Source organism: Lolium rigidum, chromosome 3 (assembly GCF_022539505.1).
Source record: "Lolium rigidum isolate FL_2022 chromosome 3, APGP_CSIRO_Lrig_0.1, whole genome shotgun sequence".
NCBI classification, from domain to species: domain Eukaryota; kingdom Viridiplantae; phylum Streptophyta; class Magnoliopsida; order Poales; family Poaceae; genus Lolium; species Lolium rigidum.
The window spans coordinates 77,509,790-77,527,825 of NC_061510.1; the positions used below are offsets into that span (position 1 = coordinate 77,509,790).

At 40.9% G+C, this 18,036-nt stretch overlaps 1 protein-coding gene across 1 annotated transcript; it reads left to right on the forward strand.

Moving 5' to 3' along the window:
• The first annotated feature begins 4,144 nt into the window (after positions 1–4,144).
• Positions 4,145–14,700, forward strand: LOC124701837 (nuclear pore complex protein NUP155-like). The gene is made up of 13 exons (XM_047233933.1): positions 4,145–4,306; positions 5,842–6,011; positions 6,648–6,774; positions 7,876–8,138; positions 8,229–9,858; positions 9,931–10,143; positions 10,269–10,516; positions 10,632–11,025; positions 11,728–11,915; positions 12,000–12,345; positions 12,905–13,123; positions 13,209–13,537; positions 14,211–14,700. Exons 1-13 carry the CDS (start codon positions 4,145–4,147, stop codon positions 14,311–14,313), a joined length of 4,392 nt encoding a protein of 1,463 aa, XP_047089889.1. The 3' UTR covers positions 14,314–14,700.
• The last annotated feature ends 3,336 nt before the right edge of the window (positions 14,701–18,036 follow it).

An 18,036-nucleotide genomic window follows, 5' to 3' on the forward strand; every position in this document is an offset into this window, starting at 1 on the left:
GAACAATGCGAGATTGATGCGCGGCTACATTAGCGCGTCTCCTCCGTGGCCTCCGTGGCCATGGCGCTTGTCGAAGGCGGAGAATGAGCTGGTGGGGTACCATGTCTCATGGTCCTAGATTGTCATCTTCGTCCTCCAGCACCGACGATACGACAACCATGCGTCCCCGCCGCGCTCCAGCACCCCTTGCTCGTGCCCTTTCATCGACGGCCTAGGCATGAAGCCTGATCTTCTGCAAGCCCTCCTCTCCTGCTTCGTGTGCCCTGGCGGCGGCCATGCAGGCCACGCGGTCGAGGTGAGCAGGCACTCTTGTGGTGATGACACGAGTTAATAACTTAATATTACCATTCTTCCTGATGGTAGATCTTGAATACGGATCATGTGGTGCATCCAATTTTCAATCTTGTTTCATGTTGCTACTAGATTTTTATTCAAGGTGTCATATGGTCCTGAATCTCTTGATCTCTAACTGTCATATGATGCAATTGTTAGGATTTCTTGCACGATCCCGAACTATGAAGGACGAGGTGGGAGATGACTATGGTCGTGAGTTGTCTGATGGTCTCTTGGTAAAGCCTCTTTCGATGTACCTGAATGTATTTCATTTTATTCATGATCTGTGCCATAGCCCGAGATTGCCGGCAGCTGGTGGATTAACGTACCTAGATATGGATGTGCATGATAAATTGTCCACGTGCTAAGTGTTTCCGGTATATGAAATTAATCCGTTTTAGCATTACTTTTACTACTGATCTATCTTGCAGTAATCATGGTGGTGATACTTTTCCTGGTTCATGCATCACTAATCGATATGCCCCTGTTGGTGAGAATTCGTTTATAAATGAAATATAACTTGGTATCACCAAAATTTAGATGAATGGTCTTAATATTTTTGTTTTAAATTCATCGGTTATGAAAGGAGTATGTGAGATTGATGATCCATCGGTTAATCGGATTTTATTGGATTTGTCCCAATGATCAAGGCAACAAAAAGGATGTGATATTTTTGTGTATTTATTTGCTATGATTTTACAAAGGTGGTTGCGTCAGGGATCGGGTGCCTGATGTTGAGCTGTTGCACGGAGAAGAGGGGTCCGGTGTTCACCATCGCCTTTACCCGTCTATATGTTCGTTGCCAACGCCCTCTACATGAGAAGGTCAATCCTCCACTAATATCTTTCTACGACTTTACGAAGTCTAAAACATTTGTTATTTCGCCAGATTGTTGTTTGTAAATTATTAAGATGAAAATAAGCTCGATCAGTTTTTTATTTGATGACGACTTGTTTGTGTTCAGGCATCACCCTATATTTGGTAAATTCAATATAGATACAACAATCATATATGGTTATTATGTCCCAACCAAGACATCTCTGAATATTGACATAAAGCTACCCAAATGGTCGAAGGAAGGAAAAGTGAGTTAGTAAAGTTGCCCCTGTGAGAATTAGAATGAGCATTCATTATCTTTCATAATATAATTTGAGTGAAAATACAGAAGTAATTTGCACAATAAATAAAGTTATTCACGTAGTATTTTCTACTCCATTTTTTGTGTCCGTGTGTGCTTGCTTGCTCTTTATATGGTCGCACATATAGAAAACTGAGAAATCTTGGATGATAGTCCAGTTGATGAGTTCAAGAGGCCGATACAACGCACATGGTTGCAACTTTATATTCCTTTTTAATACCAATTCATAGTTCAGGTAAGTAAATTGGCACTGCAATTCTATTGTTAAATAGGATGCCTTTATTCCTTTATGCATTTTGATGTTGTTGGTATTTGCATTTAAAGGCAAACTAGTCGGTGCATAGCAAATTAAGTGATTTTTATGATTATGAACAAACCAATGTTATTTTCTGCGCATGTGATATATAGATGGATTAATCCTCATCTTGTCACGTGACAAATATTTTTCTTAATTAGTTGCATTATGTTTCGTACTCGCAGACTCTATATTTTACCTGCAGGTCCTTGGACCTCAATACGACGCACAAAAGGTAATGAGTTGATGGGTTTTTGCTAAAAGTTTGTACTTAATTTTTCCCCCATTCCTTAAGCTAAAGCATGTTGTGTTATGTGTGGACTTCAGGCTCTTTATTCAAGAATCACCTTTTCCCAATTTCTAATTTGCAAAGGCCTGTTGAAGATATCTTTTCCCTTGAATTTACCTTCAGTCCGACTTATGGAATATTTTGGAGATTTGACAATATGTTGGAGGTTTATGACTTATGAATGGGGCATATATACCTTTTTCTAATTTGTTTCCATTTCTTTCGTAAGATCATGAAATATACATATTTTGTAGTTAACAGCTGCAAAGGATGATTTGACCACCTGCTTTCTATATGACATACATATACAACACGCTTTTGAAACTAATTGACTTCAGATGCTCATAGTCTATTTTATATGCATTGATCAAGATGGTAAAGCTAGACCTATATTTCAGCGAAGTGAACTGTGGCCACCCTTATTTCCCAAATTGTCAACAATTTAGGCATTTTTCACATACAACAAGCTATAGGAACTGTGCTTGCATTTGAATAATTAACATATAGCTCTTGAATGGAATGGAGTACTTGTCTCTTCTGTATGTGCAACCGATATGGTTTGATAGAGATGCATATACATAGTTGTAAAGTAGTGTGAATTTGATCTAATGCTCACAATCCATTTTACCAAACTCAATAAATACTTTTTACATCCATAATAATTTTGTTGATCTCGAGGTGTTCAAAGTTTTAAAATGTTCACCTTGTTTGGTCCAGTCGAGGACCATACTATATTTTTTATCATACTACCATAATTGAAGCTTAAACAAAAAACCACGGATTACGAACATCACGTATTGCCTTATTTTTGCACAGTACTGGTGGTTGGTAGAGAAAGAAAATGAAGGGCCTCCAGGTGGCCGTTGGTGAGAGAGAAGAGGGAGAAAGAGGTCACATTCGTCCAGATGAGGTTGAAAACGAGCTTTGTTCTCGAGCTATAGATCAATAAAATAATGTGTATATTTATCGTTTATTTCATAGAAATGCACCGACACTTAGCTTGAGAATGAGACAATTACATGTATTTCTTACTTTCTATGCATATAAAATTGAAGGATAACTTTTTATGGAATCACATCTTTAAAAAGTATGATTTCATTGTTTCTAAAATATTATATTGCTCTATGTTTCTATGTACGTGAATTTTCAAGTATATTATGTTTATATTTTCACAAATAAATGAAACTCTACGAACCGTAGCAACGCACGGGCATTCAACTAGTCTTGTTAATGGGTTAGTGCCGAAAATCATGTAAAAGTGCAACGAAGTGTAAACAAAACATATATAAATTGGTGTAAAACAAGCATGGAGCATAAAAAATTATAGATACGTTTGAAACGTATCACACCTCTTTTCCTAGCAAGAGCGAGAAGAGGTTGGCTCGGCAGAGACGGCATAATGGAACGTGCCTCCTCATACAAGATCTGAACTGTTTTAAGAATGTGTGATGCAGGGAACCATTTTCGTATGGGCAACAAAAAAGGGCTGTTTTCTTTGAAAAAACAGTTCTGAACACGGGTGTAGATGCTCCTAGTTGAATAAAAAACTAAAAAATATCAATCATCATTCAAAAAAATCTGAAATTTTTGGACAATGAACAAGTTTCCTAACTTCACACCAAAAATCTCCGAGAAAATATGTATTGACATATGTATTTTCCAAAGATCTTTGGTGTGCAGTAAAACACTTGTTAAAAATTTCAAACTTTTAAATTTATTTGCTATTTTTGCTATTTTTTTATTTAACCAGAAGCATCTGCATCTATCTGGGTTTAGAAATGCCTTGTCCTGTTTTCTTCTCCCTGATGCGGGAAAAAAAACTTCCAGTAGAACCAAACACGCCGAAAAGTCCTGCCCTGTCCTATAAAAGTACTGGCCGGGGCCAATGGTAATTTCACGGAAAGGAAAAATTTGCCGAACGCGCCACTGCCAAAACCCGAACCCGCCCACGGAAACCTCAAAACCTCAAACAAAGCTCGCACCGAACCGTTCCCCACTCACCCCCTCGCGCTCTGCCTCTAGGGTTTTCCCCCGCCCACCGGCCACCTCCCCCCACCTCCTCGCAGAGCCGCGGCGCGGCGCTCCGACCATGGCCTGGGCGGAGGACGAGGCCATCGGCCCCGACGTGGCCTCTGCGGGCCTGCACATCTCCGAGCGGATCGGCCGCGACGCCGCCGCGCAGCCCGACCTGGAGGAGGCGCTCGAGGCCTCGCGCTACGCTTCCCACCCCTACTCCTCGCACCCCAAGGAGGTAATCCCCGCGCAACCCGCCTCGCGCGTACTGTATTATAGAGGGTGTGCGCGCCTGAGACGTTCATCCGCAGCAGCGTATGTTTTGAGCCAAGTAATTTGTTCTGCTGTATCTGAGACTTGCCCCGCGGAGTACTAGTAGTTTTTGCCTTTTGGGGGTTTCGCAGAAGTATTTAGGCCTGTAGCCTTCCCGTTTACCTGTTGGGTGAAGCTGGGGCGGGATGCCCTGAAGTGGAGAACATGGTGGACTTGAAATTTAGACCTGTTTATTTGGCTATTGGTAGAAAATTACGGTGGATTTTCTCCATAGATGCAGGGGCGTATCATTTTGACAAGTTTGTCTGTTTATGAGGAGCTTAGTGGCAAATGCTGTGAAATTCAATGCAAAATTCCGGGAAGCAAACTAGAGCTTATAGCTATGCGTGTATAGGAACTTACACCGGAGACTAAATCAGGGGGATTCTCGGATTTGTGAGCAGGGTTAAGCATATACGCGTTAAGCTTGATGCTTGTCATCGAAATCGCAAAGGATGCATCTGAGCTCAAAGAGAGCTAATCATGACTCTGTGTAGCTAATTGGCGTTATGCAGCGGTATTTCACAGTAGAAATTCTAATTTCTAGCACTACGGCTCGACGTGGTAAAGCACACATGTGTCTAGATGTGTATTAGTAGAATGTGTGCATATATTCAGTCCTAATCTCTAATTGAGCTGAGCTCCAGCTTAAACTTAATCTCTTGAGTTGAGCTCCGGTTGATTTGGGTTTGAGCTGAGCCCATGTAACTTGCTGAGCCTGAGCTTCTCTGCAGCCTTATCTGCAACCTCTTCCTTCTTGATCGTTAGTTCTGCAACATCTTTCTCTTGCAGAACTGATAGACAAGAGTATATGCCAGCAAGGTATAATTTAACACTATTTTTGATTTCTTTTTGGATCTTTTGACTGTGGGTAGTTAAAGCAAACTCTATTTTACATTCCAGAGTGTGCGGCACACTACTACTTACCCGGTTGCATCCATGTTCCTGCCATGTAGAGATTATTCAAGTGTTTCTTTTCCCACCCACCCAAACTCTTTTAGGTGGTGAGCATCCTTGATTTGTAGCAACAAATTCAAATTCTAGTCATTTGGAACAAAAATGAATGAACTAGGGTTAATGTTTTTTCTTGCTTGTTTCTCTGGGAAGAGCTAGGTTTTATGGATCAGTACTTGTTTCAGTTCTAACACACTAGGAGTTTCACCTGAAGATTGGGAGATCTAGGGAGTTTTTGCCTCAAATGAGGAGATCCATAAGTCTTGCTAATCCTTTTCATGATATTGGAAAATGCTGGTTAATTTTAATGAGAGGCATATGGACATCTTCCCTTGCTTCTTAATTGCAAAAAGCTGGACATTGCATTCATGTAAACACATAGGTCCAGCAAGGCCTAGTTTTTTCTACCATCTGTGTGTGTTCCGAGTTATATCCTGAAAGTTATTGATATTTTTTTGCTTGTATTCTTGTGACTAACTATATAAGATACTTTATGGTCTGCTGCAGTGGCCTCCTCTGGTAGAAGTTGCTGAAACTCGGCAGCTACCTCCTATGCTGATTGAAAGATATAATGCAGCTGCTGGTGAAGGAACAGCCCTTTGTGGAATATTTTCTGAATTGCACCGGGCCTGGGCAACTGTTGACAATTCATTTTATGTTTGGCGCTTTGATAAGTGGTAATTCACTATTTATGTATATTCAGTCCCCTATACTGACATACAACTTAAGCTACACAGTACTGTAGTGATGTTAGTTTTGCATCTTAAAGTTCTTTCCATCGTTATCAGTAGTCGCCAGCTTATTTTTCCACATAATGCCTTAATCTTGGATCGTCCTTTCCATATGCTTATTTCCTTGGTAGGAACTGAGTTAACTGTGGGTTTAGTCTATGAGGTGTTAGTCTTTGTACACTGTTGAAGTTGCTTCTCTAATTATGCAATCCTGATTTTTCGACCATTGATCTTAATTTGCGTATTCGGTAGGGGCTCTGCAACTGACCACCTCTATCGGGCCAAGCATCTATTATTGTCAGCAAAGTTGTACCTTTTTTTAGTGTATTATCACATCTGGGAAACATTACTATATAGCTGGTGTTTAAAATTATCTTCCTGTATTTACATGTAATTGAGTATGTAGCAACGACCAAGTCTGAGTAGCAAAAGTGATTTCACCTTTTATATAGTAACATCTAGTGATGCAAACAATCTCACTTCTATATGCAGAGTCTAATATTTATTCCCCTTGCCTCACTGGTGGTAGACGGAGTTTTGTAGGTAACCATCTAATGGCATATGTTTTTCTCTATTTACCAGGGATGGTCAATGCCAAGAGCATCATGCGGATGAGCAAGCGATTTGTGCTGTCGGACTTGCTAGAGCAAAGCCTGGGATTTTTGTTGAAGCGATTCAATACATTTTAGTATTAGCAACTCCTGTGGAGGTAATGATGCTTGCGAGTTATCCTTTTGAATTGCAATATACATGCATACCAAACTTCAACAATGCCAAGTACTTTTATGTTGTGACGTGATGTGCAAAGTCTGAGGATCTACGGTATACAGTAATGTATTACTCTTTCATTTTATATCGTCATAACAGTTCAACCTTTAAGTTGAAAAACTGAAAGCAACTTGAAAATCTCTTAAATGCAGTTTGGAAAGGACCAAATTTTCCATTCGCACCAACCTATTTTTGCTTACATATCAAGCTAGAACTGAAAATAACGTTCAACAAAATGATGGACACTACTATTATGCCTATCTTTATTTTTTTATGTGTGACAATATTGGTGTTCCAGAGTTCTTGACTAGTGGAGCACTTCTTTTTTCGAAACACTGGCCTTTTTCATTAAGCAAGAAAAGATTAATTATTGCCCACTTAAGCAGAGGAAAGCTGGATGAAGACCAAAAGCAACACACCTAGCACCGACCGTCTTGGGACATGGATACCAGCCCCTATTTGGCATTTTATCTTTGCAAATACTACCTTCAAATTTTGAACCAATTGCTCTGTTGCATATAGCCGTGTCATGCCTAATAGTTCTGCCCATGCTTCCAAGGTGATGAGCACTTGATGTATACATAAATATGGCAGTAAAATTTATCAGAGTAGACCTTACTCAAAATACCAAACCAACGATAAGTTTTTCCCTCTTGCTGTCCATGGTTTTGAGTTCTCAGCATTTGTATAGAAAATCAAACTCTGGCCTTTTGGACTATGGTTTGCCTCTTTGTTAGATAGAAATAATCCGCAAACAACAATGGTTATACTGATACCGATAGGTACTAGTTGGACCATCCAGAATTGCTAAATAACCCATTTGCTCGGAGTTCAGTTAGATGGGTATTCTTGGCATGTTTAAATGCTTAATGCAAATGATTCCTTCGAATCATTATGTTCAATTTTCCTTTTAAGCCCTGTGCACACACGCTAGTTGATATTTACTGTCGTGAACCTGCAAATCTTGCAAGCTTTACATAAGTTTCTATCTATTATACTTATTTTCTATCAAATATACACTCACCTACATCTATTCTGTCAGCTGATACTTGTTGGAGTTTGCTGTTCTGCTAGTGCTGATGGAACAGATCCATATGCTGAGCTTTCATTGCAACCTTTACCCGAGTACGTGATTTCTACTGATGGTGTCACAATGACATGCATCACATGTACAGACAAGGGTCAAATTTTCCTGTCTGGACGTGATGGGCATATATATGAATTGCAATACACAACTGGTTCAGGCTGGCGTAAGCGTTGCCGTAAGGTTTGCTTGACCACCGGTTTAGGCAGTCTTCTTTCCAGGTATCAGCTGTAAAATCAGAAATCTGACCCTTTGCTTTGCTTCTTCATGTGTTTTTGATCACCTGCTTATTCAGCTAACATGATTTTCAGGTGGGTCGTGCCAAATGCATTTAAATTCTCAGCTGTTGATCCTATTGTGGATATGGTCATTGATGAGGAGAGGAACACTATCTATGCGCGCACAGAAGGCATGAAACTGCAACTTTTTGATTTAGGAGCTAGTGGTGATGGTCCTTTGAAAAAAATCACTGAAGAAAAAAACCTTGTTGATCCACGAGATGCACCTTATGGCGGTCGTAGGCCTAATGCACCAAGAGCTGCACGATCCCCGAAGCCATCAATAGTATGCATATCACCCTTATCGGCCATGGAATCAAAATGGCTCCATGCTGTTGCTGTTTTATCAGATGGAAAGAGATTATTCATTTCTACATCAGGTGGAAGTAGTTCTTCAGTTGGACTGAACACTGGTTTGCAGAGGCCAAGCTGTTTAAAAATTGTTGCTACTAGGCCTTCCCCACCTCTAGGGGTTGGTGGTGGACTCACATTTGGTGCTGTTTCTGCTGCTGGCAGAGCTCAGCCGGAGGATCTGGCATTGAAAGTGGAGTCTGCTTTCTATTCTGCTGGTGCTCTCATAATGTCAGATTCATCTGCTACAGCTATGTCCTCCCTTCTAGCTGTGCAGAAAGATTCTGCTGCCCAGTTATCCCTCCCCAGTACCTTTGCAACAGCTTCTAGAAGCTCTAGGGCTCTGCGAGAAACAGTCTCTGCTTTGCCTGTTGAGGGTCGGATGCTCTGTGCCTCTGATGTCTTCCCACTCCCAGATGCTGCTTTCATCATGCAGTCTTTGTACGCTGATGTGGAATGCTTATCAGCCTTCAGTAAACCTTCGGAGAAGACCTCAATAAAACTGTGGGCCAAAGGCGATCTTCCTACCCAACATATCTTACCTCGGAGGAGGATTGTAGTATTCAATACAATGGGTTTGATGGAAGTAGTTTTCAACAGGCCTGTTGACATCCTAAGGAAGTTGTTTGATGGAAATACCTTGAGATCACAAATAGAGGAGTTCTTTAACCGCTTCGGTGCTGGAGAGGCTGCAGCAATGTGCTTGATGCTAGCCGCGAAGTTACTTTATGCTGAAGATAGTCTGATAAGCAATGCAGTCTCTGAGAAAGCTGCTGAAGCATTTGAGGACCCTGGACTTGTTGGAATGCCTCAACTTAATGGCACTACCGCTTTGTCTAACACTCGAACTCAGGCTGGAGGATTTAGTATGGGACAAGTTGTTCAGGAAGCAGAACCTTTGTTTTCTGGTGCATATGAAGGGCTTTGCTTATGCTCATCGAGACTGCTGTATCCTGTGTGGGAACTCCCAATTATGGTGGTTCGAGGACTGATAGGTTCCAATGATCATGGGGATGGTGTGGTTGTTTGCAGGCTCTCTACTGGTGCCATGAAGGTTCTTGAGAGTAAGATTCGTTCATTGGAGACCTTTTTGAGATCCAGAAGAAACAAGAGAAGAGGGCTTTATGGGTATGTTGCTGGACTGGGAGATTCTGGTTCCATACTGTACAAAACAGGGCCTACCATTGGCGCTGGTGTCCGTATCAACGGAATGAGTCCGTACCGTATTAGAGACGCAGACACTGCAGATCAAGCTGCATTGAATAAGAAGCCACGGTCGCTTTATACATCAGCAGAACTAGCTGCTATGGAGGTAATATTTCTGAAATTTGTTGAGGAAGAGAAATCTTAATTTGTTTGCTCAATACTTTACTTGGATAAACAGGTGAGGGCAATCGAGTGCCTTAGGCGGTTGCTTCGAAGATCCGGTGAAGCACTCGTTCTACTTCAACTTATTTGTCAGCATAATGTTGCTCGCTTGGTTCAGACATTAGGCAATGATTTGCGCAGAAAGTTAGTGCAGTTAACGTTTCATCAATTGGTATGTTCCGAGGATGGCGACCAACTTGCAATGCGGCTTATTTCTTCACTCATGGAGGTAGCACTCCTCCCTCCCTCCCTCCCTCCCTCTCCTTCCTGCCCAATCCGCCAACAAAAAAGCAACACCATTGGTAACTATTCACTCATTTTTATTTATGTCTGTACTTCCATGTGATTTTTCAGTACTACATTGGTCCAGAGGGCAGAGGAACTGTTGAGGATATCAGCACTAAACTGAGGGAGGGCTGTCCTAGCTACTTCAACGAGTCAGACTACAAGTATTACTCAGCAGTGGAAAATCTCGAGAAAGCATCTATAACAAACAACAATGAGGAGAGAGATGTTCTTGCTAGAGAAGCCTTCAATCTCTTGACCAAAATTCCAGACTCTGCTGATTTGAGTGCTATATGCAAGCGGTTTGAGAACCTAAGGTTAGTTGCTTGCTGAACTATATTGGACATAACGAATACATTCCATAAATCTTGAACACTTGGATTTATTCTGTCTGCAAACTGATGTTTTCTCTGTTGCTGGCTTTGAGTTCAGGTTCTACGAGGCTGTAGTGAGGTTGCCGCTACAGAGAGCTCAGGCGCTTGATTCCAATGCCGGTGTTATCAATGGGCAAATTGATGCAAGGCATCATGATAGCATAACTGCACAGCGTGTACAATGCTATGAAATAGTTATGAATGCTCTGCGTACCCTCAAAGGTGCTGGACGAAGTGGAAAACCTGGTCCAATGATTGCTCTTGATCCAGCTTCTCGAAGCAAATGTATCAAACAGATTATTCAACTAAGTGTCCAGTGGCCGGACACAGCTTTCCACGAGCATCTGTACAGAACACTTATTGAGCTCGGTCTGGATAATGAACTTTTGGAGTATGGAGGCTCGGATTTGGTTGCTTTTCTTCAGAGTGCTGGCCGTAAGCATCAAGAAGAGGTGATTCCTAAAAACCAGCTGGTATTGTTAGAGATGTATTTATTATGTTGGCTAAACTGGAAACTTTGTTGACGTGGTGGACCTGAAGGCCCTTTTGAAGAGTGTTTAGCAGAATATCTTAACATTTTATGTAGGAGTAGCTTTTTTTGTTGCATCTTATCTATCTTACAGGCTCCACAACGGCCTCTGCTTCCGCCCCTTCATGCACCTATTGTCCTGGTAGGGACCCATGCATCTTAATAAAATGCAAACTGAGACTATTAGCATGATTTCCCTTGTTTAATAACCTGTTTAGTGCCAACCAAAAAGTGCATTGTCTGCTTAGGTGGCATCTTAATAAAATGCAAATTGAGACTATTAGCATGATTTCCCTTGGTAAATAACCTCTTTAGTGCCAACCAAAAGGTGCATTGTCTGCTTAAGTTTGCATGTAGCCTACCCATGTCTTGTCTAATGCCAGCCAGATCTAGTCATACTACCATGCAATTGTTCCTGCTACGTAGTGTTTTCCTTCTTTGACAATCTAACAGTGCCCTCTTCGAATTCTGGTTCTATGATTCCTTCCATTGGAAATACCTTTGTTTTTGCTAGATCTTTCCAAGTATCGAGTTGGTATGCATAAATCATCATAACTTTAGGCCAAATCTGTTTTGTATTAAAAATACATGCATGTTGCGCTGTCCTGATCAGTTCTTCTTCCAGGTTCGAGGAGCTCCTCCTAGGTTGGACGATTTAGGTGCACCTATTTCTACTACCCAAACAAAGTATCTTGAGCTCCTAGCCAGGTACTATGTTCTCAAGGGGGAGCATATTGCTGCTGCCAGGATGCTATTGATATTGGCAGAAAGGCAGTGCTCCAATGCTGAAGAAGCTCCTGCTCTTGACCAGAGGTCTCCAGATTTTGTTTTTGCTTCTTTTGTTTACGGCTGCATTTCCATGCATTATATGAATTAACACTTAACTTTGCAATCCAGGTATCAATATCTGAGCAATGCAGTGCTACAGGCCAAAAGTGCAGGCATTACTGCTGATTCGTCGAGAAATCCTATCGATAGTAGTACAGTGGATCTACTTGAAGGCAAACTTGCAGTGCTTCAGTTCCAAATGCAAATCAAACAAGAATTGGAGTCTATGGCTTTGCGGCTTGAAAGTGTTCCAAGCAGTTCTGAATCACCTAGTGACCCCTTTCCTCGTGATAATATTGTAGCTGACTTAGAGTCTGCCAAGGATGCAAAGGACAAGGCGAAAGAGCTTTCACTGAATCTTAAGAGTATTACACAACTATACAATGACTATGCAGTTCCATTTAATCTGTGGGAGGTATGATTTTCTGCTACTCATGGAATTCTAGTTGGTTCACAACATTGTAACATGAATACATGATGCTCTAATCTCTCAGCTTATGAACGCTAGCGAATGGGCTTCTCAAAACATCCATACTGATATTTCCATTGAATCAAATCAACCTTACATTTTGTACCTATTAGCATGTTCATGTACATTTTACTTATTCACCTAAAACTGAACTGTAACCAGGATCGAAGTTACTATGCATTAAAGTTGAATGAGATATTGATTGATGTGTACTGTACGATCGTGCAGACTTATTGTTTACTTTGAAACATACTACTAGGAAATCATGCTGCTGTTGTTATTCGTTTTTTTCCTCAAAAAGAAATAAATGATGCGGCTCAGCAAGTTTGGCTACTTTTGGAACCAAAGAACTGCAAAACTACTAAACAAACTGACACTGGCTCTGGTGTCTTCTCTTTCTGTGGGTGGGGTCATGCATCTGTGCTTACAAGTACCTTTGGTAAGGCTTATGTCTGGTTTTGGCAATTGCTGCAGAATTTGATGACTCAAAGCTTATTGTTTTTAGGTTTGCCTGGAAATGCTCAACTTTGCAAATTACTCTGGAGATGCTGATAGCAAGATTGCTCGGGAAATTTGGGCCAGACTCCTTGACCAGACACTTACAAGAGGTGGTGTAGCAGAGGCATGTTCTGTGGTGAAGAGAGTTGGCTCCAAACTTGATCCTGCAGATGGAGCTTGTTTACCTTTGGATATAATATGCCTTCATCTTGAGAAGGCTGCCTTGGTACATAGCATCTACATTGTATTTCTCGTACTTAGCACCGTTACACTTCACATGGAAACTGATGTCATCATGCTCTTATCTACAGGATAGGTTAAGTTCAGGAGAAGAATTAATTGGTGATGAGGATGTTGCAAGAGCTCTTCTCGGAGCTTGTAAAGGTGTAGCTGAACCTGTGCTTGCTGTGTATGATCAGCTGTTATCGAATGGCGCAATTGTGCCCTCACTTAATCTGAAGCTGCGCCTTCTGAGATCAGTTCTTGTAATCCTTCGTGAATGGGGAATGTCAGTCATTGCACATAAGCTAGGCACAACAACTGCTGGGGCTTCGTTCTTTTTGGACGGAACATTTTCGCTGAATCAAACAGGATCTTCCAAGCAAGGTGTTCGAGATAAAATAATTAGTTTGGCCAACAGGTAAGCAACTTACACGATACATCTGTGTAGTAATATTAATTTGCAAAGTTTCCTTTCATTCCTATTGTTTTTTACTGTGTAGTAATATTAATTGCTCTGTGTTTGTAAATAGACATCTGCACTGTGTGGATGTTCTAATGCGGGCCATGAATCATGAATTTAAGGCTCAATTTACGGTTGCTAAACTGTGCTGTGCTTAACTTTATAAGCTGCTGAAAATTAGTTTTTTGTTCAGACTATAAACTAACTTTCAGATACATCAAATACCACAGTTGTCACATAGTTGGATACATCTATCCTATTTTTTTTAAATTTTAGCCACAGATTTAAAACCCCCTTTTTGCAGAATTGTACCAAAAGCGTGTCACTAAATGGTAAAATACGGAAATCCAGTGCAACAAAAACAGGATTACCATAATCAACTACAATGCCAAAAATCTAAAGATGAAAGACTGTTCTGTCAGCAGCTACAATTTGAATTTTATTCTGTGGAGTTTTATTGTTATATTTGCTCTGTCAGTTTTTTGTTCCTGTAATGTCGCCATGTAATAATGTCCTAATCACCAAATCAAATTGTTAATCATGTTTGTTCATACTTTCTATTTGAATGTCACCTCTTGTAAATCATGTAACGACATAATTATACGTGCTTACATTGTGTTTTCATCTTCAGGTATATGACTGAGGTGAGGCGGTTAAACCTTCCACAGAACCAAACAGATAATGTCTACCGAGGTTTCCGTGACCTAGAGGAGAAATTGTTGTCCCCTTATTAGGCATTCTTTATTTGTCTTTTTGATATTGTAAAGCGTGGGGTGCACATTTGTTGTTGTACCAAGTATGGGAATAAAGCTAGGACATCTTAATTCTACTGGACATGATCTCATACGATATCATCCATATAGTGGATTTTTGTGCAAGAACCCAAGGCTACCAAAGCGGCTCACAAATCAGATTGTTCGGACATGCAACCATCCTTTTTATCTTGAAGAAGTTTGCTTGGATCTGCAGAAATGTTTGCCTCGATTAGGTAAACAGCAGGGCAGTGAACCTGATCTTGCGCAACGCCAACTTTGCCTCCTGTTGTTTCAATTTGTTGTGTTATGTGTACCATCAGGCTGTACAGTTCGTAAATGATTTTCTTCAAGTTGTTTGTCTCTGTAGCGTTGTGTTTTCAGTTAGAACATCATTCTATAGCAGAATTTTGTGGCACATTATTTTTTTACCGTAGCAGAGGCTACACTTATATTGCACATGGATTCAGAATGCTAATTTGAATTTCGATGCTTGCTTGAAACTGAAAAGTCTTTCTGTTTTCGCTTTCAAGTACTTGGTGGAGTACTTAAATGCTAATGTAAAAAATAACAGTACATGCTTATGCCTATTAATATGATTTGGTTCATGTGACGGCAAGCTGTGGGGACCCCGGACTAGCTGTCCAAAATCCCTGTTATGTATACCGTTCACGATCCCATGATCAGTGCGTCGTGAACACATAACCGAACCGATATCAAATTACACCATCCATTACAAAGCGGAATAAGAAAATTACAGCATGGTCACATAACCCATACTTACATAATAGCCTCGAAGGGCTAACTAAACATCGAGTAGCATCATCACTTCAGACAGCAGCAGTACCCAAGTCATCCGCCATAACCCTACAGGCAAGCGAGCGGGAAGACGTTCCTAGCTCGCATAGACGTCGTCAACTCCTTCTTCTTCTCGTCGATTTCCTTCAAGTCTGGCCAAGTAAATAGCCGGGGACAAAGCCGTGAGTACATTTGGAATTGTACTCGCAAACCATCAAGAAAGATGCTAACAGAGCTAACTAAAAGAGACAAGAGAGGAAGAACAGATTCTCTTGAGGATATAGCATGTGAAAGAGAGATAGTTTCTCTTGTGGATATAGCATGTGAAAGAGAAATAGTTTCTCTTGTGGATATAGCAAGTGAAAGAGAAATATTTTCTCCGGTGGATATAGCATGTGAAAGAGAAATATTTTCTCCGGTGGATATAGCATGTGAAAGAGGAATATTTTCTCTCGGTGGATATAGCATGTGAAAGAGGAATATTTTCTCCGGTGGATATAGCATCCCGACATCGCAATTGATGGAGACACAAAAGTGGTACTATGACACCTCTATATCTTTATTGAAGAAGATACTTCAAAAGATAGCTATGGCATATCTATATCTTTATTGAAGAAGAGTTAGCATACCGCCATCTCGGATGATGGGGATACTAGGGAAGTCCTATGACATCTCTATATCTTTGTTAAAGAAGAGTTCCTCTACATGAAACACTAGGAAAGAGTTCCCCACTTGGTCTTATTTTTCCTCGACCATCTCCATATGGTCGACACACGCCCTTTTCCGTACCCTTCCGGTACATCCAACACAACACTTTCTTTGCAAAGCATTTATCAAAACAAAACACAAGCCCCGATTAAGTATGGCCATCTCAACCCGTCCATGACCGCGGACACGGCTATTCGAATAGGTTTGACTCTGCAGAGTTTGCACACTTTCCCCACAACTATCCGGATACCTATCGTGTGGGCATCATCCCCGCATAACAACATATGCCACGACGGATACCCGGACATAACCTTTCGCCCATTTCCACTGGCACGAGTCCTTCCCTGCGGGCTTACCCCTTCCCGGCACCCCGGCAGCATACCTCCTTTTGAGCGTATCTCCGGCGCCATGACGAAGACCCTCGGTAATCGTCCGGCTATCGGTTAAGACGAGTGTATTGCCTCCTCCGGAGCGCAACCCGGCGTCGGAGGTCATCGTGACCCTCCCTAGAAAGTTGTGAAGGGTGCTCCTGCCAGCTTCAACAAACTACGGGCTAAGCCCCGTCCCACATCAGGGTAGAGTGGTTGCGCGATAAAAGTTGGGACGGCGAACACTTATACGCAGTGCTCCTTTAAAAACATTTTTCCCACACTTTCTTTACTTGCCAACATCCAACCATATTCCTCCAACATCCTTGTCCAAAGACCTTGTCTTTCCAAAACATACACTTGGGTATAATTAACTTACCCAAGGTTTTTCAAAAACATTTACAACAAGGTAAGCCTTGAGGGGTTCCCAACCTATAGTTTCATGAGTTGAACTAGAATTGCACTACGGCCGAGATGAGAGTCATCTTGCCATAGAAAGTATATAAAGGAGTAATGGGTGGATCATACTTGCTTAAGATAAGCATGTATGATGACAACACAAAGAGGATTATACTTTCAGATTTGTGGTGCTAACTATAAAATTTGGATAGTGGAGAATTCACTGCCCAACCAACTCTCCAATAGGGGACCCGGCATACTCCTCTCAAGTTGAGAAGTACACCAACATCATGACATTGGTACCTCTAAATTACAAAAGTTGTGAGTGTGGTGAAAGTTACTATATTGAGAGGGAAGATGCTCAAGTCGAGCATACATGATGACCAAGTGGAATAGCATGACCATGATACCATGTATCCCATAATCACATGACAAAGGTGGAGTATCACCACTAGGGAGTACCCCACTTGGAAACACACATAGATGACATAAATAGAGAGAATAACACCCATAGAATTAAGGTGCTTTGGACATCAACAAATGACATCCAACTAGACACCGAATCAGAGATCAAAAGATGGCTTGCCTTGGCTTATTTGTCCCCGGACTTCTTCAATTCCATCAATATAAGAATCCCAATCAACATAAATAAATGAAATCCTCGTCCGATTCCACTTCTTCTTCTTCTCCGGAATTGTGCGCATCTATCGCCGGAAAATATAAAAGGAACACAATCAATCACATTGCACCAACAAAACATCATGCAACAATCAACAACTAACCATGCAGCCAAGGTATAACATACTAAGGACTTATAGATACTACAAAGCAACTAAAAGAGAACCCATCTATTTACCCAGTGAAGGTATGAGAGTGCCATGACTTAGCAATTGCCTCTCTCGGTTAACACCATGGTATAAACAAATTATCCCATGGTAGATAACATCATGAAGAGGACAAGAGCATTAGTTTGACATCAAATACATTCACAAAACATTTTCAAACATTTTTGGAAAAGTAGAAAACAGTTTTCCTAAGTTAATTTGCTCACTTAACACTATACAAAAATAGGAAGCAAACCATATGCCACATCATTTGAAAACTTAAGCAAACCCAAAGAGCTAATGTTGGGTTGCAGAGGTTTTGTTTTTGCAAGCATAAAACAAGGGTTTCCCATCTCTACTAAAAAGAGTTGGTCAAGGGTTTTAAATAAACCGAAAAGTTTTGCTTCAACAATGCATGTCACACATAAACATTACTAACAGTAACAAATATGTATGAACAGAGACTAATAATATTTTTCCTAGATAGCCAGTACTAATACAAGACTAACCCAATTGGAATCACCTAAAAATATTAAACCTACAATTTTAGGAATTTCTTTGAATCTGACTGTCCAGAAAACAAGATCTGTAAGCCATAAATCGTAGAA